This window comes from Melanerpes formicivorus, unplaced genomic scaffold (assembly GCF_026170545.1).
Source record: "Melanerpes formicivorus ecotype bairdi unplaced genomic scaffold, bMelFor1.0.p_v2 SCAF_7, whole genome shotgun sequence".
NCBI lineage: Eukaryota > Metazoa > Chordata > Aves > Piciformes > Picidae > Melanerpes > Melanerpes formicivorus.
In genome coordinates, this window is record NW_027142359.1 from 26,563,207 (window position 1) to 26,590,286 (window position 27,080).

General features: G+C 50.8%; 2 protein-coding genes across 9 annotated transcripts in view; both read left to right on the forward strand.

The window, feature by feature from the left end:
• PTPRF (protein tyrosine phosphatase receptor type F) overlaps positions 1–13,342 on the forward strand; it is a 430,746-nt gene extending 417,404 nt beyond the window's left edge. For all 8 annotated transcript variants that reach the window (XM_068141543.1, XM_068141542.1, XM_068141545.1 and 5 more), the window contains 9 exons: positions 690–809; positions 1,810–1,964; positions 4,415–4,700; positions 7,393–7,571; positions 9,625–9,751; positions 9,914–10,039; positions 10,734–10,888; positions 11,366–11,501; positions 11,629–13,342. In XM_068141543.1, coding sequence (XP_067997644.1) covers positions 690–809; positions 1,810–1,964; positions 4,415–4,700; positions 7,393–7,571; positions 9,625–9,751; positions 9,914–10,039; positions 10,734–10,888; positions 11,366–11,501; positions 11,629–11,697 — 1,353 coding nt within the window. In that variant the 3' untranslated portion in view covers positions 11,698–13,342. The remainder of the gene's footprint in view (positions 1–689; positions 810–1,809; positions 1,965–4,414; positions 4,701–7,392; positions 7,572–9,624; positions 9,752–9,913; positions 10,040–10,733; positions 10,889–11,365; positions 11,502–11,628) is intronic.
• A 4,976-nt stretch (positions 13,343–18,318) lies between these two features.
• The window catches only part of KDM4A (lysine demethylase 4A), a 30,364-nt gene continuing 21,602 nt past the window's right edge, over positions 18,319–27,080 (forward strand). The window contains exons 1-9 of the mRNA XM_068141550.1: positions 18,319–18,453; positions 18,782–18,934; positions 19,181–19,356; positions 20,412–20,526; positions 21,360–21,553; positions 23,009–23,058; positions 23,566–23,669; positions 24,619–24,756; positions 26,163–26,413. Of these exons, the coding sequence (XP_067997651.1) occupies positions 18,797–18,934; positions 19,181–19,356; positions 20,412–20,526; positions 21,360–21,553; positions 23,009–23,058; positions 23,566–23,669; positions 24,619–24,756; positions 26,163–26,413 (1,166 nt within the window). The 5' untranslated portion in view covers positions 18,319–18,453; positions 18,782–18,796. The remainder of the gene's footprint in view (positions 18,454–18,781; positions 18,935–19,180; positions 19,357–20,411; positions 20,527–21,359; positions 21,554–23,008; positions 23,059–23,565; positions 23,670–24,618; positions 24,757–26,162; positions 26,414–27,080) is intronic.

Here is a 27,080-nt window from a genome sequence, read left to right on the forward strand (position 1 = left end):
GCCTGGCCTGTACTATTCCCATTTCTCAGTAGAGTGGTTTTCTGCCTGGGGGCCACACTGACATTATCACCCTGAGGACATTGGAAAACGTAGCACTTGTTGTATTGTTTGCTGTGCTGGACTCAGAGCTGTGTCCTGCCTCAGCTCAGTGCTGTAAGCTGAGGACTTTGGAGAGGGATGTCAGGGCGCTGATGGAGATGCAGACTGCATCTCCCTCACCTCGGCTGACCTTCAAGCAGAAGTTTTCCCCAGAGAAACCACCACTTCCCCTGCCTTGCTTCAGCACCCCTGCCTTCAGCTGCCAACTTTCCACCCAGGCAGAGCTGGCGTAGGCATGGCCCCAAGACTCCCACCTCTGCAAGCAGGAGGTAGAGAAGAAAAATCACAGCAGGCACAAATCACTGCTAGCAGTTGCTGCACTCTGTCTGCATACCTGGTGCAGCTCTTGATGCTGTGTCTAGTGGCCTGGCCCCCTTTGCTGCTTCCCACCAGTGGCTCCAGGAAACTCTTGCAGAAAGGAGCCTAGGGTGTGCTGCTGGGGATTGGGACATTCTGGGAGAAGGCAATCTGTGTTTGGGCCCTCTCTTCCCAGTGACTCTTCTATCTTTACCCTTCAAATGGCAGAGCCCTTACCCTAAATGCTCCAGCCAGCAGCCAGGCACTGACCTTTTCTTTTGTCCTCCCTGCAGGTAAAGTGTGACCAGTACTGGCCAAGCCGAGGCACAGAAACCTATGGGATGATCCAGGTGACCTTGCTGGACACAGTTGAGCTGGCAACCTACACCGTCCGCACCTTTGCGCTGTACAAGGTATGATGCTGGCTGAGCTGATCCTGCTCCAGGTAATGCTGCACAGCCCACAGGCAGAGGCTGCTGGCTGTGCCTGGCTTGGTCAAGCATGGGACTAGTCTCACAGGTGGGCTGCAGTGGGAGATCTGCTACAGGTTGTGCATCTGCCCACCACTGGATTTAGGCCAGGATACCTGATGCATTTGAACATCCACACATTCAGACGTTTTAATGGGCCCCAGACAGGAGCCATGCTTGCCTCTGGCAAGTGCATGTGTAACACCTGTCCTCCCATTAGAGGGAGGACATGGGAAGCAGAGAGTTTTTAGCACTAAATAATGCAAATGGAGGGGGTGTGCTAACATATGTGTCTGCCCTTCTATCCTGCCTGCTACCTACCTCATTAGTGTTTGGAGATCCCTGGGGGCAGTGCTAGCAGCAGCATGTCACTGCAGGGCTTTGCAGCAGGCTGCCAGTGAGTGACTGAGTCTGGGCCACACCACAGAAAGTGCATAGCAGTGAGCCATGGGGACACACGCCCCAGGAAGGCATCTTGACTGCAGCAGTCACCCAGCCAGTCCCACCACTTAGTCACAGTGAGGCAGAAACTGAGGCAGTCTCTGCAAACAGGCTGATCAGCCATTCCAGAGGGATCACTGATGCAGAGGAGCAGGGAGGGAGCTGCCTGCTGTGGTACTTCCATGCCCAGTACCCATTTTTTCCTGAATGTGCAGCAAGTACACAGGTAGTGACCCCATGCTGTGCAGAAAGGAGTCTTTCACCTTCCCTTCAGTCTGCCCTGCTATCTGTATCAGCTGGCTCTTCACAGAGCATCTCTGTGCAGAGAAGCCTGTACTTTGCCTCCACATTTTCACTGGCAAAACCCTAATATGTGAATGATCACGCACAGCATTACATGCCTGTCATTATGCAGCCAGCTGGGTGCCATCAATGGGTTCCCATCCTGGATCCTAGGATGAGACTGTTCTCATGCAAGACAACAACATTTTGCCTTCAACAGAATGGCTCCAGCGAGAAGCGAGAGCTGCGGCAGTTCCAGTTCATGGCGTGGCCTGATCACGGGGTACCAGAATACCCCACTCCCATCCTAGCTTTCCTGCGACGGGTCAAGGCCTGTAACCCACCAGATGCTGGGCCCATGGTTGTCCATTGCAGGTAGGACTGTGTTTGCAAAGCTGAACCTGGACACATGCATTCTGGATGCAGAACCTTTAACCTGTTCAGCTAAACATGGAGGCGAGGCCTCTGTTCCTGCAGGGAAGGTTTCACGGTTGCATAACCTACACTGCATGCTTGGGCTGGGAACAGGACAGCAACCAGCAGTGGCAGTGCAGTAGTGACATTTCTATTGCTACTGCTCTGTCAGGTTAAACAGCTCTGCTGCATGGAGAGCCTCAGAAGATATTTCATTCTGTAAAACTGCAAATATCATTTTCAAATGAAGTGTTCCGTGCCCAGCATAAGGAGGTGGCACTCTGAGAGGCACATCATTGGCAGACACACACACAGTGACCTCTACAAACATTCATATGTCATATTTACAGTGGAAATCTTTTGCAGGGTAGGAAGGCATCTCCTTAAGCAAAATATTACTCTGCTAAGGCTCAGCATCTTATCCAGGCAAGATTTATCTGTACCAGCCGAGTGGGGACTATTACTGAACAAACCACTCCATCATTGCTGTTCCGGCATACGCCTTGCCAGCAGTGTTTAATGCTCCTCTTTCATGCTCTGTTTCAGATGGGAGTGGGGTATAATTAACACACAAACAAGCTGTATTAAAGCCCTGTTAAGGATCTGACTTGCACTGTAAATGAGGAAATGTCTAGCTCCCTCTCTCTGCCCGTGTTTACAGCAGCATGTCTGTTGTTTTCAGGGTGCTGTCAGGGTGAGTAGTTTGGGGATCAGTACTGCCCTCCCAGCAGAGGTGGAAAGGTGTTGGGTGCTTGAGCAAAGGACTCAACATAGACATCATAGGATCCTAGGATGTTAGGGGTTGGAAGGGACCTTCGAAGATCAAGTCCAACCCCGCTGCCAGAGCAGGACAATACAATCTAGCACAGGTTGCACAGGAACACATCCAGATGGGTCTTGAAAGTCTCCAGAGAAGGAGATTTCACAACCTCCCTGAGCAGCTTGTTCCAGTGCTCTGTGACCCTCACAGTGAAGAAGTTCCTCCTCATGTTGAGGTGAAACCTCCTGTGCTGTAGTTTATATCCATTACCCCTTGTCCTATGACAGAGTGCAATGGAGAAGAGCCTTTCCCTTCCCTCTTGACACTTGGCCCTCAGATACTTATACATATTTATTAAATCCCCTCTCAGTCTTCTCTTCCCCAGACTAAAAAGCCCCAGGGCTCTCAGCCTCCCCTCATAGAGCACATGCTCCAGTCCCTTAATCATCCTGGTAGCTCTCTGTTGGACTCTCTCCAGCAGATCCTTGTCCCTCTTGAGCTGGGCAGCCTAAAACGATGCAATATTCCAGGTGAGGTCTCACCAGGGCAGAATAGAGGGGGAGGAGAAACTCCCTTGATCTGCTGGACACACTCCTCTTAGTACACCCCAGGATCCCATTTGCCCTCTTGGCCACAAGGACACATTGCTGTCCCATGGATAACTTGTTGTCCACCAGGACTCCCAGATTCTTCTCCACAGGGCTGCTCTCAAGCAGATCCACTCCTAAACTGTACTGCTGCAGTTTATTATTCCTTCCCAGATGCAGGACTCTGCACTTATCCTTCTTGAAGCTCATCAGGTTCCTCTCTGCCCAGCTCTCCAGCCTGTTCAGGTCTCACTGAATAGCCGCACAGCCTTCAGGCCTATAAGCCAAGCCTCCCAGTTTGGTATTGTCAGCAAACTTGCTGAGCAGACACTCTGTCTGTCTGTCCCCTCATCAATGTCATTGATGAAGGTGTTGAACAGGACTGGATCCAGCACTGATCCCTGGGGGACTCCACTAGGTACAGCTCTCCAGATGGACTTGGCACCATTGACCACCACTCTTTGGACTCTATTGTGTAACCAGTTCCTAATCCATCTCACTGTTCTATCCCACACTTCCTTAGCTTACTCACAAGGATGGTATGGGAGACAGTGTCAAAAGCCTTGACATGCATGAACTTATCTTTCTGCTTTCCCTTCTTGGGCTGGCTGTCCTCATTTTACAGGTTAGCAAAGAGTGACCCAGGTTAGGGGACAGGTAGGCTTGCAATTATGGTCTTCACTGGTGCTGAGGTCTAGCCTGGAGTTCATGTCCTCTAGCTACATACACCTGTACCCTATCACTCTCCTGCTTGTTGAACGCATTTCAACACGACTTGTGGACGTGCTGCCAGCTACAGCAGGGACCAGAAGAGGGATGCCATGTCCTTTCCACTCCATCTGTGACAGGGACACAGAAGAAGAGCCAAGTAGCCTTCCTCATTCTCTGGTGCCTCTCACTCCTCCTGTCACAGCTCATGTGAGGGTCAGCTGGTTAGCTCTCAGTGTAGGGAGGAGCCTTTACTCCACTTTGTGTGCTCTAGGTCTGGGTGCTGTTTTAAGTGCAGTGCTTGCATGGCATCTGTAGGAGAGAGTCATCTCAGGCCACCTGCTTTATTCCCCCAGCGCTGGCGTGGGCCGAACTGGTTGCTTCATTGTCATTGACGCCATGCTGGAGCGGATGAAGCATGAGAAGACCGTGGACATCTACGGCCACGTGACGTGCATGCGCTCGCAGCGCAACTACATGGTGCAGACGGAGGACCAGTACATCTTCATCCACGAGGCCTTGCTGGAGGCAGCCACGTGCGGCAATACCGAGGTGCCTGCACGCAACCTCTTTGCTCACATTCAGAAGCTGACCCAGGTGCCACCCGGAGAGAGCGTTACTGCAATGGAGCTGGAATTCAAGGTTGGTGGCGGAGCCCCAGCACCCACCTTCCCTCACCAGCACCCACCCCCCCTCACCAGCACCCGCCCTCCCTCACCAGCACCCACCTTCCCTCACCAGCACCCACCCACCCTCCCTCACCAACACCCGCCTTCCCTCACCAGCACCCACCCTCCCTCACCAGCACCCGCCCTCCCTCACCAGCACCCGCCCTCCCTCACCAGCACCCACCCTCCCTCACCAGCACCCGCCCTCCTTCACCAGCACCCGCCCTCCCTCACCAGCACCCACCTTCCCTCACCAGCACCCACCCTCCCTCACCAGCACCCGCCCTCCTTCACCAGCACCCGCCCTCCCTCACCAGCACCCACCTTCCCTCACCAGCACCCACCCTCCCTCACCAGCACCCGCCCTCCTTCACCAGCACCCGCCCTCCCTCACCAGCACCCACCTTCCCTCACCAGCACCCACCCTCCCTCACCAGCACCCACCCTCCCTCACCAGCACCCGCCCTCCCTCACCAGCACCCACCCTCCCTCACCAGCACCCGCCCTCCTTCACCAGCACCCACATTCCCTCACCAGCACCCACCCTCCCTCACCAGCACCCACCTTCCCTCACCAGCACCCACCTTCCCTCACCAGCACCCGCCCTCCTTCACCAGCACCCGCCCTCCCTCACCAGCACCCGCCCTCCCTCACCAGCACCCACCTTCCCTCACCAACACCCACCCTCCCTCACCAGCACCCACCTTCCCTCACCAGCACCCATCCTCCCTCACCAGCACCCATCCTCCCTCACCAGCACCCACCCCCCCTCACCAGCACCCACCTTCCCTCACCAGCACCCTGTCTGTTTCCACCCAGCCCACCCAGCCTCTTGTCCAGGGGCTGGGAGGGGAGAGCCGTGGATCATTACAGACAGTTAGTCTTTTGTGTGTTTCTAAACCAGGTAGGCAGTGATTTCAAATACATTTGAATTGTAAAGCCTGTGTCAGCCATGGTCCCCCCTGGGTGGGCAGCTTCTGGGGACGATATAAAAGGCAGATGGATGCGCGAATCTCAGCAGCATGTTCTGCTCCAGGTTCACTGTGCGGCAGGAGCTGCATCTGAAATCAGATGCAGATCGTGTTAGTGATAATTGATGTTACTGTGAACAACTTGTCTGGAAACTGCTCCAATTTCAATATGTGAGACATTTCTAGTCTCATTTCTTCGGTGTTTATCTCTCTTATCTTTTAACCGCCTTGACACCAAGCCTCAGTGCTAGAATGGGAGAAGGCAGAGTTTTGAGGCACGCTGTTTTTAAGAAGCCAAGCCCACATTTTGCTGTCTCTATCTGTGAATGCCAATTGCAGATATTTATGACAGCCTTGGAGATGGAATTGAGCTCTGGTAAGCACCCATATTCTCAGATAAGGTGCATTAGGCCTGTAAACTCATGCAGGAGAATATAGTTCATGCAGGGAGGCAGCAGACCATGCAAGCTGTGAAATGAACTGCAGCAATACAGCTTCACCCTGGGGATTCCTTTCCAAGTGACAAAGGAGCAGGAGAAGCAAAATGCTGACTTTCTGTGTAAACTGGGAATAGCTGAGCAGTTCTGTCCTGCAGTTAGCAGAGCTGCTGGTGTCCTAGGCTTGGGACAGTAGAATGTGTTGCATTAGTATCTCACAGTGACACCTGCCCTGAGAAACCCCTGAAAAAAACCCACAGAATTAGGCTCAACTCCAGCAACTCTGCTAAAAAAAACCCACCAAAATTTGCTGTTTCTCCAAGGATCTCTTAAGAACAGTAATAAAATTTGTCTCTCTCTGTGCCTTGGCAGTATCCACTGCATAGGAAACCCTGGGGAGCAGGATATGGGAGGGCCTCACATGACTGCATCACTCCTTAAAGAGCAGCCCTGTCCTCCTACAGGGAGCCTGCCAAGGACCAGCAGCCACACACAGAGAGAAGTGGCTCTGCAGATGCTGGAATGTTTTAGGAAGGGGAAAAAATAGGAAGAAAGAAAAGAAAATGCAGGGAGAAAAAAAAAAAGGACTTCTATTTGAATAGGTATGCCAGCACATCTAAGTAATGTGTTTACCATGGCTCCAGTTCACAGGGTTTAAAGAGAAACATAAAATGTCTTACAGTAGCCCAAAATAGGTCTTCTTTACCTGTCACAATTCTATCACCATCCTCACGTTTTTCATGGGTTCTTCTGAGATGAAAAGTAAATAGAAAGATATTGCTGGCAGATGGACACCACCAAGCGTGTGTCCCTAGTTAAGCGAGGTACAACAGCTTCATGTCGTGGCCCTTGGTGGGCCAGAGAGCTGCTGCAGGTCTCTGCTCCACTCTGTGTGGCTTTGCGGCTGCATCAGCACATCGGTGCAGGCTCTTCCTCCTGCTACCACCTAGAGCCATGCAGCAAAAGCCAGCAGCAGGGCCAAGCCTTACCTGGGTGTGCAGTGCCACAGCAGAGGGGCAAGGCAGCACTGAAAACCAGACTGATTACTGTGAACTAGAGCAGCTGGTTGCAGCTCCTTTGTAACGTGGTGGCAGAGCCCTGCATCTGGTCCAGAAAGGCCTTGTCCCCAGCAGCTGTCCCTGTCAGAGGAGGAAGCATAGCTGTGTGCTTGGATGGACTCCTGCCTGCCAGGGTCCTGATTTTGCCCCAAAACTGCTGCATCACCAGCAGGGGTCTGACATGTCTCCTCCTCTTTCAGCTGCTGGCCAACTCTAAAGCACATACCTCACGTTTCATCAGTGCCAACCTCCCATGCAACAAGTTCAAGAACCGCCTGGTGAACATCATGCCATACGAGCTGACAAGAGTCTGTCTGCAGCCCATCCGGGGTGTTGAGGGCTCTGATTACATCAATGCCAGCTTCATAGATGGCTACAGGTAAGGGCTGCCTTAGCTACCTGGGCCAACCTGTCATGTGTGATTGAAAACCTGGACACAGCTGGCTTCTCCTCTTTCCCAAGGACTGGTCCTAGCTGCCTAGAGGTGGCCTGGGGATCCTTTTGTTGCATCTTCTCTCTTTCAGGTGGGGCAGTAATACTTACAGTTTCTGTGTCTAAATGCTGGCATCACCGTCTCAGGTGCTAAGTTCCAGGAGAGGAGAATCAGGGAAACAGCCCAGTGGCCACATCTCCTTCCCAGCCAGTTCTCAGAGAATAATCCAGATCAAATCCCAACAACAGGCATACAAGGCTCATTCCTGTCATCTCTCTGTGCCATCGCAGTAGGGTCAGCCAGCACAGGAGTGGGGAACACAGCGATGGATGTCATACAGTGCCCCCCAACTTGGCCCTGCCTAGATGCTGTTTAATGGACTGGTGACCTGCCAGGAGCAACAGGCACTGCCAGAGGGAACAGATGTTGGTGCAGCCAGGCCAGCAGCTTTATGCCTCTATTGCTGCTCCGTTACCTGAGCCCAGGCAAGGTTCCCGGGGGAAAGGGCTACGTGGAAGCAAGAGCAGGCAATGAGAAGAAGAGGAGCAACCCTGGGAGCATCCCCACACAGCAAAACCACAGTGACCCAGCTTTCTCAGGGTGGGACACAGTAATGGGCAAGGATGAAGGGGCTGAAACAAAGCTGTCATGGAGCAGCTTCTGCTCTCTTCTGCTTGTGTGGCTCTGAGCCATCTAGCACTGCATCATTAACATGGCCATCTGCCTCCATGGCCCAGCAGCCCAGCCTCTGACAAGGGCTGCAGCCACTCTGTCCTGGCTCCAGAGCCAACTGAGAGCTGTGCTGGTTTTGCCCCTTGGTGATCCTTTGGAGGGAAGGCTGCCAGCACAGCAGGTGCTACCTACCCCTTCCCCGAAGAGCACTGTTATCTCTTTCCATCCTCTCCTTTGAACTGAGCAATCTTATTATTATCTAAAGAGATCAGTTGGCCCAACCTCACTGATGCTGCATCTTTAGCTCTTTTGTTTCACTCTGTAGCCCCTACTCCCTGCTTTTTATGATGTCTTATAAATCCACCTTGAAGCAGCCCCTGTCTTCATCGTGCACCTTACAGCTGTCCTGCAGCATGTTTATTAATTGTAGCACTAGCAAAGAGAGGAAGTGCAGGAGGGGAGGGTGGAGGATACCACCCCGAGTCCCACAGGCTCCAGCGCCCCACTGTGGTGAAGCTACACCCTGGTGTCATCGCCTGTGCAGCACCAGACCGTGTCTTGCAGGTGGCATGTTGTGCCAGGCTGGGCAGCCAGCAGGCCAAAAAGCCAGCATGCTGCAGAGCTGGCCCTTCTCAGAGTCCAAACACCAAGGTGCTTGCTCCAGGCTGGTAGCCAGGCTGGGGCAGGTCAAGCTCTGCTTTCACATGAAACATTTCAAGAAATGCTCTGGTCCACAGTGCAACCATGGACACATTTGGAAGCTTCAGAAGAGCTGGCAGAACAATCTTCATGGTTTCCACACTGCCCTAGTTACTAGCTGGTGTGCATGATCCAAGTGACCTGGTTCAGTTGCTCTCTGTTCTCATGCAGTGGGAGGGGCGGTGACTGCTGCAGAGAGTAAATGTGCTGCTGGGATCATTCCCAAGTACAGCACCTCCTCCTAACCTGGAGGGGTGCCCACAGCCTGCTCACATGGGCCTGGGTGCAAAGAAGTCTCTCAGGGCATCAGTGCTGGGAATGAGCAGCAAGGAGAGGCTGGTCTGGGGGCACTATTACCCCAGCAAAGATTAGCAGCCCCTCTAGATCCTGCACCTGGTGGTACTCCACTACATCTGTGGGGAGCACTTAGAAGACATGTGCAGGGCAGGCTTATCCCTCACCTAGAGTCCATGGCTAGCCTGGAGACCTGCCTCCTGCAGCTGTATTGGCAGCCCCACTCCCTGCTCCACGGGACCCCTGCTTCCAGCTCTTCCAGTCCAGTAGCCCTTGGGAGCAGCTGTTGCCCATTTCCCAGGAGCAGGTCTGAACACCATTATGTTTGTTGCAGGCAGCAGAAGGCTTACATTGCCACACAGGGACCACTGGCTGAGACCACAGAGGATTTCTGGCGGATGCTCTGGGAGCACAACTCCACCATCGTGGTGATGTTGACAAAGCTGCGCGAGATGGGCCGGGTATGAATCCTGCAGGGGAGGCAGGCTGTGTGGCTGCTGCCTCTGGGTACAACCTAGAGACTCACCCCAATGTGGCCCCACAACCACATATGCTCCCAGGGGGTGGGAGGGAGGAGCAGCAGCTTGTCAGTGCTAATGGCTCGCTGTGCTCCTCATCCACAGGAGAAGTGTCATCAGTACTGGCCCGCAGAGCGCTCTGCCCGGTACCAGTACTTCGTGGTGGACCCCATGGCAGAGTACAACATGCCACAGTACATCCTCCGGGAGTTCAAGGTGACAGATGCCAGGGTGAGTGCAACTGCTGTCTCCCCAGCTCCCCTGTATTCTATAACTCTGTTCTGCCCATGCCAGTGAAGGAAGCATGCAGCAACTCTGGGATGAACCAGAAAGCAAGGTGCTGCCTTGCGCTACAGGCAGAAAGGGCTGCTGCTCCCCACCTGCTGCTCCCCACCTGCTGCTCCCCACCTGCTGCTCCCCACCTGCTGCACCCCACCTGCTGCTCCCCACCTGCTGCTCCCCACCTGCTGCTCCTCTCATCACAAGTTCCTTTCTTGCCAGCTGTGTCAGCTCAGGCACACCTATCAGCACCAGACCCTGCCTTGCCTGTGCTGTGCACTTGGGCAAGCATTTAACACAGGCTTCCCTGCATCTGGAATAGCTGCATAAAGCTGGACCCATGTGTGACAGCAAATGTGGTCCTGGGGTGGAGCTAGTCCCTGAGCAGGACCAGGGCACTGACCCAGCAGATCTTGCAGAGACCCAAAGTCCTGGTCAGCTGAGTTGTCCTGGGGTGAACACAGGAGAGAAGAGGTGGGACCCAAATGCTCAGCAAAAGATATGCTTGGACTTATCCATGGCCTCTGCACCCTCTCAGATGGACTGGGCCAGGGGATCTAAGAGCAGGCCAGCAGCACCAGTTCTGATGGGGGCAAAATCAGCCCCTCCTCCACAGTTCATGTCCAACACCTCCCTGTCCCCATAGGACGGCCAGTCACGGACCATCCGCCAGTTCCAGTTCACAGACTGGCCTGAGCAAGGAGTGCCAAAGACAGGAGAGGGCTTCATCGACTTCATTGGCCAGGTGCACAAGACCAAGGAGCAGTTCGGGCAGGACGGGCCCATCACAGTGCACTGCAGGTGAGTGGGAACACATCAACACCCACCTCTGCCTTCATCAGCCCCTGAAGATGTCCCATACTTCACTTACCTGGGCAGCTGCCAACTCCCCTGCATGTGGTGTCCCTCCTGCATACCACTGACAAGAGGCCCGCAGGAGCCGAGGAGACAGCAACATCCATGGGTGCCATTGGCAACCTTTTTGCCAGGTGACTAGATTAACCCAGTGCCCTGGTGGTACTGATTTGTGGCTTCTTGAGGAGACTTTGGGCAGGGTAGAATGCCTCAGCAGCCTGGCCCAAAGGCAAGGTAGAATTGGTGTGACCCATGGTGCTGAGGAAGCATCTCTGGCTGGCAATGTCCCTGTGGTCATTCCTCACCCCACTGAGCGGGCTGGTGTGCTCCATGAGGTGGGGACACTTGCATCTTTCCTAGGAGCCTTGCAGACTCTCTGGGGCTGGTGAGTCTCTAACAGCACCTCCTGCTTCCTCCCTGCAGTGCTGGGGTCGGGCGCACAGGCGTGTTCATCACGCTCAGCATCGTGCTGGAGAGGATGCGCTATGAGGGGGTGGTGGACATGTTCCAGACGGTGAAGACCTTGCGGACACAGCGGCCAGCCATGGTGCAGACAGAGGTGAGCGTCCCCTCCTCCTCAGGGCGGTGGGAGAAGGGAGGCGAGCCGCCGTCTCTGAATGCTGTGCCCTGCTGCCCACTGTCCTTCGGTCTCCACTTCTCACCCTTTCCACCTTGCTACCATGCAGGACCAGTACCAGCTGTGCTACAGAGCGGCACTGGAGTATCTCGGCAGCTTCGACCACTATGCAACGTAACTAGTGCTTTCCTCCAGTCGCGGTGGGGATGTCTAGGAGTGGAGACGGGTCCCTCTGAGCCAGAGCCGCCCATTCCTCAGTCCTTCTGTACAGATGGAGGTGCTGCCCAGGCAGCAGACCTCCACGCCAACCAGTTCTGACCACGGCATTTAGGAACTTCGCCCCAGCGCCAAACGAGGGAATCCGACTCCAAAAGCATTTCCAGTCTCTGGCTGAATTTCTGCTCATGTGCATCTCTCGCCCTCTCTCACGCGACTGCATTTCACAGCGAGGCTATAGGTGGGTGGAATGGGATCTTTTTTTTAAACATGTAAAATAGTTACTAGTGGTTTTTATAATCTCTTTCTTTACTTTTTATTTTTTTGCAAGTCTTAACGTTTTGCCCAGGCAGAACTGGACCCGCCAAACCTTTGGGAGTTGGGTTGTTTGGGGTTTGGGGTTTTTTGGTTTTAATTTCCTTTTGCTTCTACATTTTTTTTACTGCCCTGTGTTTATTTCAGCCCAGTCACTGCTGGTTCTGCCCATTTTAGTGCAGCTTCCTTGGTAATTTGCAGCAGCTGGCTTGTGGTTCCTGCCCGGCTCCATTCCCCATAGGCCGCTTTTTAATCCTCTGTAGAATATGAAATTTCATTAAACTGGACCTAAGCTACCAATTATTTTTTTCAGCGTTTTCCCCTCGTCCCCATTATTTCCTGAGTAAGTTTGGGTTTGGGAGGGCATGTGGGGCCACCGGAGAGTCACAGCAGGCCCCCCCCTTTGTCAGCTGGAAACCGTTCGGTCCTATCACGATGCGTGTTAAACCAATCCAGTGACTGTGTGTATTGGCAGATCCCGATATGACGTGAGCTGTTCGTCGCCTTGTTCGTGAGAGACCCAAAATCCTGGGCCTCAGGCTTTGGAGCCTCTTGTGTGTCTCGCTGGGAAGGGGGCAGGAGGGAGTGAGTGGGTCCCACGCTTCCCCGGGGAGGGGATGGAGAGAGCGAGACACGGCCCTTTTGTTAACGCGTGGTTCTGTGCGTGCAGGCACCATTCTGTCACTCTCACCAGTGAAGTCCATCGGAGCATTCACAAAGGCAAGGAGCACAAGCCCAGCTGTCCCCAGAGCGGAGCCAGGCCGGCTCTCTTGGGAAAGCAGGGTGCTGCAGGGAAGGGGAGGGGGAGTACACATGGCTTCAGAGGTTGGGCGTATCTATAATTTTTGCTATCCTGCAAATGTTAAGAGTCACTAGAATATTGTACTTTCCGCTACTTCAGGACGTTCTAATGAACCAATGTGGCAAGACTACTGGACTTAATTTAATGGTACTATATATTAATACTCCTTATTATATCATGCTTGCACTAAAGACAGGGAGCGAGCAGCCCTCTTTGGAGTGCATTGAGTTATGAATAAAGGTGGTGGAAGGGTATCTAATTGTATTATCACATGTATTCCGAGTTAAGAATCCAAGCTACGTTGAAATCAGCAATCCAGGGTTGGTAATGTTGGAGGACACATTCATTTTTACCTTGTGGATGCATAGTGCTGTAGGGGTCACTGTTGTATACAGTCTGTTTTCTATTTGTTAATAAAAAAACAAAAAATCTACAGCATCATTGCATAATTCTTGATGTTAATAAATTTGAATAATCGGGTTTCATACAAGCTGGCTTTGCTGTCTGTTTCTTCAGCAATAAGCAGAGGCCGTCGAGTCCCTCAGCAGTGGGCAGGCTTCGCAGCCTGTTGCCATAGAAATCCTTTCCCACAGGCACACCCCAGCCTCAAGTGCCTCACACATCCCACAGGGACCCTGTGCCAGCAGGGAGTTTGAGACCCTCTGTGACAGACCCCTTATGTGTGCATGTAGTGCGTTCACCTCCTGTCCACCAGGGTGCACCAAGGGCCTGTGGTACTTCCAGGAATGGCTCCTGACAAGCCTGTCTTTAGCCCTCTCTGGGTACCCTCCACTTCCCAGCAGGAGGAAGCCAGTAATGACTTTGCTGAGGTAATACTCTTGACAAGCTGTCTTAGTATCACAGTATCACCAAGGTTGGAAGAGACCTCAAAGATCATCGAGTCCAACCTGTCACCACAGACCTCATGACTAGACCATGGCACCAAGTGCCATGTCCAATCCCCTCTTGAGCACCTCCAGGGATGGTGACTCCACCACCTCCCTGGGCAGCACATTCTAATGATGAATGACTCTCTCAGTGAAGAACTTTCTCCTCACCTCAAGCCTAAAAACTAGTGGCTAGGCCCTGGGACACGCCCTCCCCATCTACTTTAGTGCTAGTCACTAATCCTCAGAAGACCCCAGAATGTAGCAGGATGCAGCCCTGAAGTGATGCTGAGCTTTGCTGGAAGGACATTTACCTGCACCCTGCTCCCTGCCAGTCCCTGAAGGACCAAGATGGATTTTGTTTGTGAATTTCCAGGAAAGAGGTCAATGGTGGTGGTTTTGGTGGCATTATCAGTTCTGGATGAGGCTGAGATGTTGCCAGTTTCCTTTAACACTGCAGTAAAGCTGTTCTGCAGCACTGAGCACAGTTGTGTATGCAAAATTACTGTTCAGCAGTAAAACCATGCCCTAACTGCAAAGCAGTACCCAAGGATCTTCAGACATGGAGCTCTGCTCTGTGCCCATTCTGCATGTGAACTGCAAACCATAGGGTCAGTGCCAGCTCACAGAGAGAGCAGCACCTGCAAACAGCACAAGCATGGAAGGCAAAGGCCAGTGCAAGGGGCAGAACTACATGGGCCAGTGCCCCATGGCCTGTCTGCCCTTCCTGAGGAAGCTAAGCATGCTCTGGCCAGCATGACTGATGAGCTTTCCCCCAATGTGACTGTGGACATATTCTTGCTCCTTGCTGACTTTGCTGGAACTCAGCCACATCTGGCATTTCCTGACAGGCCAGACCAGCATCTGAGCAGGTACTAGATGCCAAATGGTCTTTGTTTTGGCTGTGCTGCTAAGCTGCAGCTGGTGACAATGCTTTCACCACGTGGATGTGCCACTCGCTGAGCAGTCACCAGACACTTTCACGTGCACAGCACATGTGGCTTGAAAGCAGCAATTTGCTCTCCCCAAAACCAGCGACTCCCAGAACACTTGGACCGTATGCACAAGCACACACAGGTACCGTCTTTCTCCTTGTCTGAGAACACCTGGGGCTTCCCTTCCCAGCTGATGACTTGTTCTTAACCCAAACCCTTCAAAAACAACCCAGGGAAAAGGGGGGAACAAACACTCTGAATTCACTCTGAGGTTTTTGCTTCTCTGCCTGCCACATGGGTAAGACACAGACCTTTTCAGGTGGTCAGTGCACTTGTCTGGACTGAATGAGAACAAGAGAAGGCAGGGAGAGAGAACAGCAGCTCAGCATGAACTGTGTTGGAAATAACATGACTGAATGAACCCAGGCTTCGGCAGCAAGGCTGCTGGTGGGTAGCCAGTGTGGAGGTGAAGCCATGTGGCCAAAGCCTCATGTTGGTCTCAAGAGCCAAAAAAGGCTCAGCACACAGGGGGCCCTGGGAGCGTAAGGACATGATGCCTTGGCAAGGGGGCAAGCACCCAGGGGTCAGCCATGTCAGAAAGTAGCAAAGGCAGCTGTTACCTGCAGGGGAGGCCCTGCTCCCCTGACTTCCTCACGCACACACAGAGGGGCTGGAGTCCTATCAGTTTAAAAGCACTTACTTTCAAAATATTTATTTCCCTTTATCTCTGCATATCTCACAAAATAAAAATGGAGCAATACAAAGAGAATGGAATGGACACAGGGAACGGAATGAGGCTGGAGGTGGGGAGATTCAGGCTGGATGTGAGGAGGAAGTTCTTCACCATGAGAGTGGTGAAGCCCTGGAATGGGTTGTCCAGGGAGGTGGTTGGGGCCCCGTCCCTGGAGGTGTTTAAGACCAGGCTGGACAAGGCTCTGGCCAGGCTGATCTAGTGTGGGGTGTCCCTGCCCATGGCAGGGGGGTTGGAACTAGATGATCCTTGTGGTCCCTTCCAACCCTGACTGATACTATGACACTAACCATGCACAGTGACTAACCAGGGCTGCAGTGCTTGGCTTTCCTTCGCCAGAAAGGATTTAACATATCTGGCTTTTTTTTTTGCTCCATCTTTTTTGCTATCCGTTTGAGACCTACCTCCCTCTGGTACTACCCCAGCTTCACAGCGCCATGCTGTGTTCCAGATCTGAAGGGAATGATCTCAAGATGGTGCCAGGAGGCAACATTTGGCCTCCTTCCTTTGGAGTCTGTCTGACAGACCAACCCCACTTTCACTGAGCAATGGAGCTGGATAGTCACTGCTGCCTTTTGGGGTTTTCTAGTGGAAAAAGTTCCATTGCTTAATTGTACCAGGTAGCCCTAATGCAGCCTCAGATAAACAGCTTTGTAAAGGGCACAATCTGGCAGGTGGGACAGCAGCTAAATGGCAGCTAGTCAAAGGTGAATTCCTGGGCACTGAGCTGCTCTGCTACTCTTTCAAGTTTCTTTATTATTTTTAATTAATTCCATTGATACCTGTACCAAGAGAGCTGTGTAGGCCCTGCCTAAGCTTGGCTTGCCACCTAGTGATGCTAAATCATAGGATCGTAGGATGGTTTGGGTTGGAAAGAACCTTTAAAGATCATCTAGTCCAAATAACATCCTGTCCAAGCAGTTACCCTTTGGGATTCCATTACATTTTTCTTTCTCTTTATTTTTTTAAGGGCCAAATAGTTGTTAAATCAGGAAAAGAAACAGCTGCAGCGCTGAACGACTCTGTGCTTACTCTGTGCAGTAGCCTGGCAACTCCTTCCCCCACCATAAGCCTGGCATTTCTTGTTCTCAGCAAGGTTGCCATTTTAATTTGTGAAGTTTCCTAGTTAAGAGTGACCTTTTTTTTTCCCTTTTCTTATTTTTTTTCCCCCCTGTTCTGACCTGGTTAATTTTTGAGAGCAGGAAAAACTCCGATCCACTTAAAAGCTCACTGTTGCCCTTTTGCCAGTTTTAATAAGTAATCTCAGTCTACAGTAACAATTATATGCCATCAAGCTTCCCTGCCCACACACTTCTGCTCATAGTGACATTTTACACACTGGCTCATTTCTCCTGGTATTAGAAGGTTGGACTTTCTTGACTACTGGATAGCATGGGCAGCTGCCAAGCCACCAGAAAGGCCAGGTTGTCTGTGTTGGTGCCTCCGTTGTAGGAGACAGTGTTGTGCCTGCTGTGATTTTAATCCACTGGGGTTCTGGTCCATGTACTTGGCAACATGGGGTCTGAGCAGGTCAGAAAGGCACAATACCACAAAAAAAGGTGCCTTGGAATGATGTTTGATAAGACTCTCAGGGCTACTTGTGTGCCTACAGCACGACACCAAATGAGAGGTGTATCCAGAGAAACGTGCAGTGAACTCAAGGGTTTATCTAGGCACAAGGGAGGCATGGGGGACCAAGTGTGGTCTCTGAGGTGGGTTATGAGCTCTTTTGGGTGGGTTGTGCTTACTTTCAAGGTTGCCTGTTGGTATTTGCACATTTGAAAAGCATTTAGCACAATGTGATCTGTGAAAATCACTCCCAGCCAAAGGAATGGGGTCAGTATTGCTAGTCTGTCAAGCACACAGCCCTGGCCACACTTGCAGGCATTTGCTGCTGAAGTTACATTATCAGCTCCAATGGACTGTCGTCAGCTTGGGCTGGCCAGGGGGACACTTTTCCACGGCTCCTGATGACCAGGCTTTGCTGATGGAACTCCTTGACATGGGCCAGGACTGGCACCAGTCCAGTCCCAGGTTGTGTTTGCTGCCAGGCATTTGTATAGTATCAAATTCTACTTTGGCTTTGCTTACACCCAGAAATTGCAGGCATATAATTAGCTCGGTTAATACGTTCAATTGGCACATGCCCACTGTGTGTCACCAGTCAGTGCCCAAACCCCATTAGCTCACTAGAGCACCCATTCACACAGGATTAATACCCAGAGCTTCCGTTTAAGGCGCCTGCACGACCCAGCTGCACCGGCCCCTGGTGCCCCGCTGGCGGTGTGCAGGCCCCCGGGCTCCCCGTGCCACCGGCCCCGGGCCCTGCCACCTTTGCCAGCTGCTCAGGGCACGGGCCGCGGGCCATTGCACCGGGACTGCAGGCGGAAGTTTGATCTATCTGACAGCTAAGCGGCTGCTGCGCCGGCAGGAAACTCCTGCTCGCCGCTCGGCCGGTCCATCCCGGCCTTCCTGCTGAGGGCAGGACCAGGAGCCCCAAGGAGGCTAGGCCTGCCCCGGGCCACTGTGAGGCCGTGCTGCCCTCGGGACTGTGCTCTGATGTCACACCCGACGGGCGTCTCTGGGGTCCTGGAGGCGGGGCGCGGCTGGGCCCACTCCCCGTAATCGCCGCTGGGGCCCCGGAAGGGCCTCCCCGCAGCCTCTAGTAGGCCTGGGCCTCCTTAGCAACCGCCCCCTAGAGACTGCTGCCAGCCCTCATCCCGTCCGCCTAGCAACGGCCCCGTTCCCGGCCTCCTGATTCGCTGGCCCTCCCCGGCCGGCCGTCGAGTTCCTATTGGCTGTGAAGAGAGAGAGGGCAATCGATTGGCTGTGGTCGCGGAGGAGGGGCGGGCGGTGGAGAAGGGGGCGGGCTAAGGTGGCAGGGCGGGGCTTGGGTGGTGCGGAACGGCCGCGGTGGCGTCTGCGGCCTGCCGGACTTACTGGGCGCGTGGTGCGGAGGGATACGGCGGCCAAGCGTTGGAGCTGGGGGGAGGGCGGAGGAGGCGAAGAAGAGGGACGCTCTGCTGACGTGAGCACGCCAGGCGGGGACTCGGACCCTCCGCGTAGGAACGGGCTCGCCCCGGCCGGGAAAAAGGGGGGGTGGGGAGGGGCGTGAATCGATGGCGTTCTTCGCCGTGCGGAGGAAAGATAACCGTGATCCTGACGGGCAAGTGCCCTCCGCCAATGCGGAGGAAGGGCTTGTGCGGACCCCACGGCGATTGGCCGGCGGGCGGAGAGGGAGGGGCGTGCACGCGCGACGGGGCTCGCCTGGGCCGGCTGGGCGGGGCGGCGTGGGGGAGGGGTGCAGGGGGTGACCCGCCCCTCCGTGCCATACCCCCCCTGGCTCCTCCGTGCAGGGCTGGCCCGGCAACATGGCCTCGGACCTGGAGAGCCTCAACCCTAGCGCGCGGATCATGACCTTCCGCCCCACCATGGAGGAGTTCCGGGACTTCAGCCGTTACATCGCTTACGTGGAGTCTCAGGGCGCCCACCGCGCCGGACTGGCCAAGGTGGGAACCCTAATTCCCCTTCCCCTCTTCAGTTTTCTCCCGGGCGGAGGAGGCCGCGTCGTCCGGCCACGGTCCGCGCTCCGGACTCGGCCCTCTGCCACCCAGTGGGGCCGGGCCGCGCCGCACCGCCTCCGCCCTTTGTTTACTTCGGCGTGCCTCGGCCCGGGGCTTTCAGCCTGGCCGGCCCGAGTTAGGTGCCTTCCCCGGTACGCTGGACGGTGAACAGCTGCACTTTGCTTCCCGCAGATTGTCCCTCCGAAGGAGTGGAAGCCGCGGCGGTGCTACGATGACATCGACGAGCTGGTCATCCCGGCGCCCATCCAGCAGGTGGTGACGGGGCAGTCCGGCCTCTTCACCCAGTACAACATTCAGAAGAAGGCCATGACGGTCCGCGAGTTCCGGAGGATCGCCAACAGCGACAAGTACGTCCGCGTCTCCGGGCAGGGAGTCGCTGCGGGAGTCCGGGTTGCCCGGATTCCCCTGGGCTAGGCCCTTACTGCGGTCTGGTGCCGGACCGAGGCGTGAGTGTAACGCCCTGAGCAGCTGAGGTGTGCTGGTAAAGCTGGCCTGTGGCTTGTGTGATCTGGCAAGAGGATGTGGAGTGACGGCAGAACTTTTGGTTAATTGCTGTGGGCTCCTATCTGCCCGTCCCCTATATCCAGACAATCGAAATATTTACTGAGTAGAAAAATGAATGTTCTTGGTATCGAGAAAGAGAGAGAAAAAAGGTCACTGCAAAAGAAGGTTAAGCAAAGCAGTGTTTGATAGAGCTGTTTCAAAGTAGTTAGGAATGGCCAGCTGCAGTCTGCCCTCTGAAGCTTGTTTTGTCTTGTGAGAGCAGTGCACGTCAGGTACCTCAGTATTCTGTTTCTCTAACGCGATAATTTAATGGCGATTACTCTTTTATGCTATGTAGGTAATTGTCAGGGATACATACACACACACATATCTATATGGAAAGGGTGTTAGGGTGTAAATGTGATCCCTTGGTGCTGCACAAAGAGGCCAGTATATAGTTAGCAGGGAAAGGACATAAAGACCGGATGCTTTGTTGGTAAACTGAGCATGCTTGACCAGATTAATTGCAGGTGAGTCTGGAAATGTTGGTTACTTTTGCAGTGGCAGGAAACTTCAGGGTTTGTGGCTTTTTATCCAAGGTGTTGTTTGTGTCATTTCTGATTTTGACTAAATCCTTTCTTGCTAGGTAGTGGCAGCTAAAAAGTGAAATTGTTCTGACCCGAGGGAAGTGCACAAAGGAAAAATGAAAGTAAACTGAGAAATAGGGAAAGTAATTTTCCTCCTGATCCTTTGTTCCCAAATCCCACAGGAGCGTATCTGTGGCTGTCCTGCAGTTAGGGTATGTGTTAGGTAATTTTACCATGGTGTTGTACCCATTCTTTCAGTGGTGAAAAATGTGAGGTTAGGCTCTTCCTGTACCACACTGCGAAGCCTTCAGTGCCTTTGTTGGTTTTTTCAGGTACTGCACGCCCCGCTACACAGACTTTGAAGACCTTGAACGAAAATACTGGAAGAACCTGACATTCAATGCCCCTATCTACGGTGCTGATGTTAATGGCACACTTTATGACAAGGTAAGAGAACTGGTTTGGTTTTCAAGAAACAATTATCCCTGGGTATTGCATTCTGTAAATATTTATCTTGCTTTTGATTCTTAACGTTCAGAAAGAGTTAATGATAGCTTTAGCAGAGTTGCAGCTTCGGGATTAGGCAGAATAAACTGCTGTTTGTAACATCTCTGGTGTTTATGACATCTCTCCATGTAACCCAGATAGTTAAGGCTACTAGTAGTAGTGTTCTAAGGGACCTCTCTTAGCACTGCAGTGTGATCCAGTTAAGTTCAAGAAAGGAAAAGCTAGACTTGTGCAAGTGTGGCTTTTCTGCTGCTTTGTCCTGAAGGGTGTATGAGAGTTGGAAGTGTAGGATCAGTGAACCTGCACCACTTTGGTATACACTGGTGCATGTATTTGTGTGGAACAGATTTGTTAACTACAGACTGTTGGGGTGATGGACATTAGAAAAAGGGATGCATTCTATTTGCTGGCCTACTAAGTTAGGGTGATTTAAGTGTTTCTATTCAAGGGGGGTGAGAGATCAGCTCAGCTTGCACTGTGGTTCTCTGCTTTGTAAAGTCTCTAGCTTCCTCATGACTTGTCCTGCCTCATCCTTATGTTGGCTGATAGCTTTTTATTTCTCCATAAAGGTGGCCAGTAATCCCTCAGTACACATACCAGCACCATGTTAAACTTGGTTTAGGTGAACTAGCGAATGGTTTGAACTATGGCAGTAGATGATTTGTCTTGATGTGCTGTTTCACAAGTGTCTGATACCTTTTGGAATTGATCATCTTAGTTGTGTGGTTCTGCCCTTCATAATGCTTGTTTAACTTGGGGCTTGTGTTTTGCAGCACATAGATGTGTGGAATATTGGCAGATTGAACACGATCCTGGATATTGTGGAGAATGAAAGCGGCATAACCATCGAGGGAGTGAATACTCCTTACCTGTATTTTGGCATGTGGAAAACCTCCTTTGCCTGGCACACTGAGGACATGGATCTCTACAGTATTAATTACTTGCATTTTGGGGAGCCCAAATCATGGTAAGATATTCTAGGGAAGCTGCTAGGTGTAGAAAAACAATGCCATAAAATACTGGAGTCAAAGTCCTGAAGTTATGAGAGTTTACTAAAGGAATTGCCATCCCTCTGATCTTGCACTGCAGTTGTACCTGATGACAAGAACACTGGAAATGAGTGAGGAACTGCAAAGCAGTGTGTGTCCACAGTATCATTTGCTTTGCTGCCTACTAGAAAGTCTATTTGCAGCCCTGATAGAGTTCTTCAGAATTACACCATAGGGTGTACACTTCCTTCTGCAATAGGGTCAGAACTTGGAGAATGTGCTTATGATTTCCTCAGGCTCTAGAATGCCCATAGAGAGGTAGTAAGCCCATTGTCACACAGGTGCATGGGGAACAGACAGTTTTTGACATACTTGAGGTGTAGCTGTTTATCATAAAGCTGAAAACAGGACAGTGGACATTGCTGAGAGGTTCATCCAGTGTCTGTGCTTTCATGGTGGTTTTGAGGAAAGGCTCCTGAATTTTTCTCTAGTATGGGTTACATTTTAAAAGTGAATCATTCCCTTCTGTTCACAAATAAATTTCTCAAGCAACTTCAGTAATTGTTTCCATGGCACTCTTGTTGTAAACTAGTGGGTTTGGCTGCCTTTTAATGCAAGTTTGAAGTGAAAAAAAAAACATAATAGCTAGTGCCTTGTGACCAGTGAAGTACCCCATGCATTGACAATAGCATGGCAAGACAAAACAGAGTAGCTCAGTCAGATAAATCTTCTGGCTGTGGATTCTTTTACAGTAGTGTGTGGAAGAAATTAACTTTACTGATACCTCCTTCATCTCATTTATTTAACAAGACATTTAATCAAGAATATAACATTCTATTGCAGAGTGAAAGCAAGCTAAGATAGTGGGTTTATTTATTGTAGTCAAACCAACTAGGAGTTGTGTGGTGCCTGTAAAGTTGTGTACAGAGAGAGAGGTGCACAGCCTGCAGTGTCCGCTGTATGTTCAGGATGTGGCGTTGCATCTGACTTAGTCCCATCTTGGTCTGAGCAGCAGGAAGAGCTGACTCCATTTTCTCCCTTGCTGTGCTCTCCTTACATTGAGTATGCTAGCAATTGCACAGCTGTGAGCTGAGACAAGTCAGGAAGAGATCTTCCCTTCTTGCAGTTAATTTTTTGCTGCATGGATCTGCTAATTAAATGGATGGAAGTTTTTACAGCCTTGACTGTCTAAGCAAAAGTCAGTGGAGGAGATGGTCAGCTTTTGGCTCTTGATTGTTCTTGGAATAGAGAGCTGTAAGTCCTTGGTAGAAGTTTTTAGCTTTATGTCACTGAGTTTTGAAAGACTGTAGAGATGGGGGATTTTCTTTTTTTAACGAAAGCAGTTCATGCCTTGATGCCCGTTTATGGTTTCCAGTCACACTGAGGTTGTGTCATGTCCCTTGAACATAACAGACTTGTTTTTGTGACTGCAGGTACTCTATCCCTCCAGAGCATGGGAAGCGACTGGAGAGACTTGCAAAAGGTAATCAAGCACTTTGTATCCTGCCTTTTGTGGAGGATGGGATGGACTGCCACAACAGGCTTCAACTCTTTCAGAGTATGGCAGAGCACAGGCTGGCACAACTGAATTGATGATTTGCCTTTTACAAGACAGATTTTATTACTTCTCACTGTTTGTAGTATACACACAAGAGAAACATCCCGTTACAAAGTAATGCAGTTGTAGTCATCCAACCTTTAATGAGACAAATCTTTAACTATTGGTCATCAGAACTGGAAGGTTATAGCCAAGGGCATGTCCTTCTATGTGTGGTCTTTCTTACTCTCTCTCAAATTGTCTTGTGTTAAAGATGAATCTCAGGAGTAGTCCTTTTTCTCCAGAGTGCAAACTAGCACACTTCAAATAAGGTGGTCCATACTTGTGGGCCTAGGGGAAAACAGTATTTAGACAGTAACCTTTCCTAAACACTACTGAAAAATTAATTCACAGCAGACTGGTAATATCTCTCCTTGCATTTATTTCATACAGGTTTCTTCCCAGGAAGTGCCCAAAGCTGTGAAGCGTTTCTGCGTCACAAGATGACTCTCATCTCGCCATCCATTCTGAAGAAATACGGCATCCCTTTTGATAAGGTGTAGAAAAGTGCTCTTGGTTATAGCAGCTAGGTCAAGAGGCTGATGCAGCCCTAGCTCTTCTCTTAACAGCAGCCAGCAGCAGATGTTTAGAGATGAAAATAGGGAGGGGTGTAAGAAAATCCTTCTCCATTATGTTTCCTTTTGTCTATCGTTTGGTACCTGAGACAGAAAAAATCTGTCAGGGACTGTTAAAAACAAAGGCTCTGTCTTCTGAGAGATTCTTTTCTTTTTTCTTTGTTTTTAACTTAATCTAAGACAAGCTGTTGTGCATAGTTTTAACTTTACTGTTTGGCTGTGTACTCAGCGAAGAGAGATTATTCTTTTCTTGTTTCAGACTTGTCCTGTGCCAGCTTTCCTCAATAGAAAATAGAACTTGTTCCCTGCTATGGTTTTGTTTTTTCCATTACATTTGATAACTTTGTAGATTAATAACTTGGTAGACTTCTGAGTTCCTCAGGTGATAACCTCCCACCCTCACCTCTCCTCTGGGCCTCCCCACCTTCCAGCAGTGGAAGGCTGACTGAAAGTTTTACTTGCATGTCAACATCACATGAAAACAGTAGTAAACTTCCAAGCTGTGTGTGGATAGAAATTTAACTTAGAAACTCTTCAGCCAAACCTGTTGGTAGTGCAGATAAATACATTTAAGACCTTCAGATAGTTTTTTTACAGAGTATTTAATGTATAGCCACTTCTGTGCTATTTTAACTTGTGGTGTTTAAGTGAAAAAATTAGTGTTACTTCCCAGTAAGTGTATACTTAAGTAGGAGAATAATGAAAGTAAGTACAGAGTATATCCATTGCAGCAAGTAACTCCAACCACCATCTGTGGGTGTGGGTTTCAGCTACAGTCCTTGCATGAGGGGGATGGGAACTCCTTTTGTTCAGACTCACCACATAAACTCTTAGGTTGTGAGTAACAGTATGGTGTCTCAATTGTCTCTAGGTGACACAGGAGGCTGGGGAGTTCATGATAACCTTTCCTTATAGCTACCATGCTGGCTTTAATCATGGCTTTAACTGTGCTGAATCTACCAACTTTGCTACTCTACGATGGATCGAGTACGGGAAGCAGTCTGTACTGGTAAGTGGTCTGTAATCATCCTACTGCATACCAATAACCTCATGTTCTGCTGCCCATTAGGCTCCTAATGTTTGATGTAAAGGAGTGCTTTGGCTATATAAGATATGATGTTTGCTTTCTGGTACAGTAACAATGTCCAGTTAGCCTCCTGTTTCATGTCCTTATTTCAAGTATAGATAGCACGTAACCTGGTTTTCAGCTCTGTGTAGATCAGGTGAGGCTTCAAGGAAAAGCAGGGGACTAGTTGCCTTTCCAAAGATGAAAGGATGTGCTTAGTGGTCAGTCTCTTGGTATTTTATCTGATATTATAACTACTACTTAACCATTTAGCCTGGAAGTATGACTCTAGTGTCACCAAAAAAAGTATCTTGGCTGAACTGTACTCAGCACTGGTTAGGCCACACCTTGAGTACTGCGTCCAGTTCTGGGCCCCTCAGTTTAGGAAAGATGTTGACTTGCTGGAATGTGTCCAGAGAAGGGCAACAAAGCTGGTGAGAGGTCTGGAGCACAAGCTCTATGAGGAGAGGCTGAGGGAGCTGGGGTTGCTTAGCCTGGAGAAGAGGAGGCTCAGAGGAGACCTGTCTAGAACTACCTGAAGGGAGATTGTAGCCAGGTGGTGGTTGGTCTCTTCTCCCAGGCAATCACCAACAGAACAAGAGGACACAGTCTCAAGCTGCACCAGGGGAGGTTCAGGCTGGATGTTAGGAAGAAGTTCTTCCCAGAAAGAGTGATTGCCCATTGGAATGAGCTGCCTGGGGAGGTGGTGGAGTCACCATCACTGGAGGTGTTTAAGAAGAGACTGGATGGGGTGCTTGGTGCCGTAGATTAGATGGTGTTGGATGATAGGTTGGACCTTGAAGGTCTTTTCCAACCTAGTGAATTCTATTCTATTCTATTAAACTGAACAGTGTTTTATCACAGTTGCCTTACAAACCTGGGTTATGTTTTCAGAAGTTACACTCAAGTGCATACTCGGAAGCACCAGCTGTAACTATGCCTGAATGAGTGGAACCTTTACTCCTCTGGGTAGGCCCAGAGCATGTATGGCTCTTTCTCATTATACTCTCTGGTTTTGCTGGCTGTTTTTGTATGATCTCATTTTAATACAGGCAGCTTCTACCAGCAACTCTGTAAATAGTCTGGTGAACTTTCTTTCTTAGTTACTGTGGTACCACCTGGTTTTCTGTTTCATTGCTTTTGCTGACTTTTCTGCTCAGTTTTTAGTAACTTAAGGTATGCCTTTTTGTTTTCCTGGGAAAGAATCTTGAGAGTCCTGAGGCTCAGTTATGAGTAACTGGGAATTATTTTTTTTTCCTTCAGTTAAGCTTCTGAAAGCAAATTGATACAGGAATGAAGAGCAGAATTGTTCCAAATGTGGCCTCACTTAAATATTTTCTTGACTTCAGTGCTCCTGTCGGAAGGACATGGTGAAGATCTCCATGGATGTGTTTGTGAGGAAATACCAGCCAGACCGGTACAAGCTTTGGAAAGCTGGGAAGGACATCACTGTCATAGACCATGCTCTTCCAACCCCAGAGGCAGCAGAGTTCCTTAAAGGAGATCTCATGCAAAAAGTCAAGAGTGGGAAACAGTGTGTTGAGGAGATGGAAACAGAAGAGATGTGTAAAGAAGAGGCAGATGGGGATGAGGCGAAAAGGTAGCGCTCTATGTAACCCTCTGCTTTTCTGTTGAATTGCTAGGAGCTTGACCTACTTCTGATTGAAAGTTTGCCACTGTGGTAGGGCAGCAGCAGTCATAGGTAACAATCTTTTCTTGAGCATAGAGGTTAATTTTTTGTTTTGTTTAACTGAGTCCGCACTGATGGTAGTCTGTGGCAGACAGTAAATGTACCAGCTTGGGAGGAGTTTTTTCATCTTTGGACAGATGTCCAAAGCCTGGATTGGAAGTGTGCACTGTACCCTTCAAGGCCAGGAGAGAAAGGGGTCATGGGGCAGACCTTGCCCAATTCTAGTACTATCAGTGCTGCAAGCTGTGAGTTCAGTGTGCAGTTCCTGGTTGCCAAAGGTGGACAAGCTAATCATCATGCTTTCGCAGTTGATGTTTTTTCAGCCAGTGTCAGCTGCTATTACTGAAGTTGTCTCTTTGTTGGCTGTGTTTGGATTTTGTGGGGTTTTAGGATTTTTTTTGTTTAAGATAAAGAATGCCTGGTTAAAACATAGCTGCCTGATACATGATTGACAGATGCTGAGTAGCCATCCCTAAGGACTGCTGATTCTGCTCCTGTAAAAGAAAGCACTTCAGAAAACTTGAACTTACTTGGCTTGCCAGATGCTGTCTCATAAAACACTGATCCCAACCAGGCT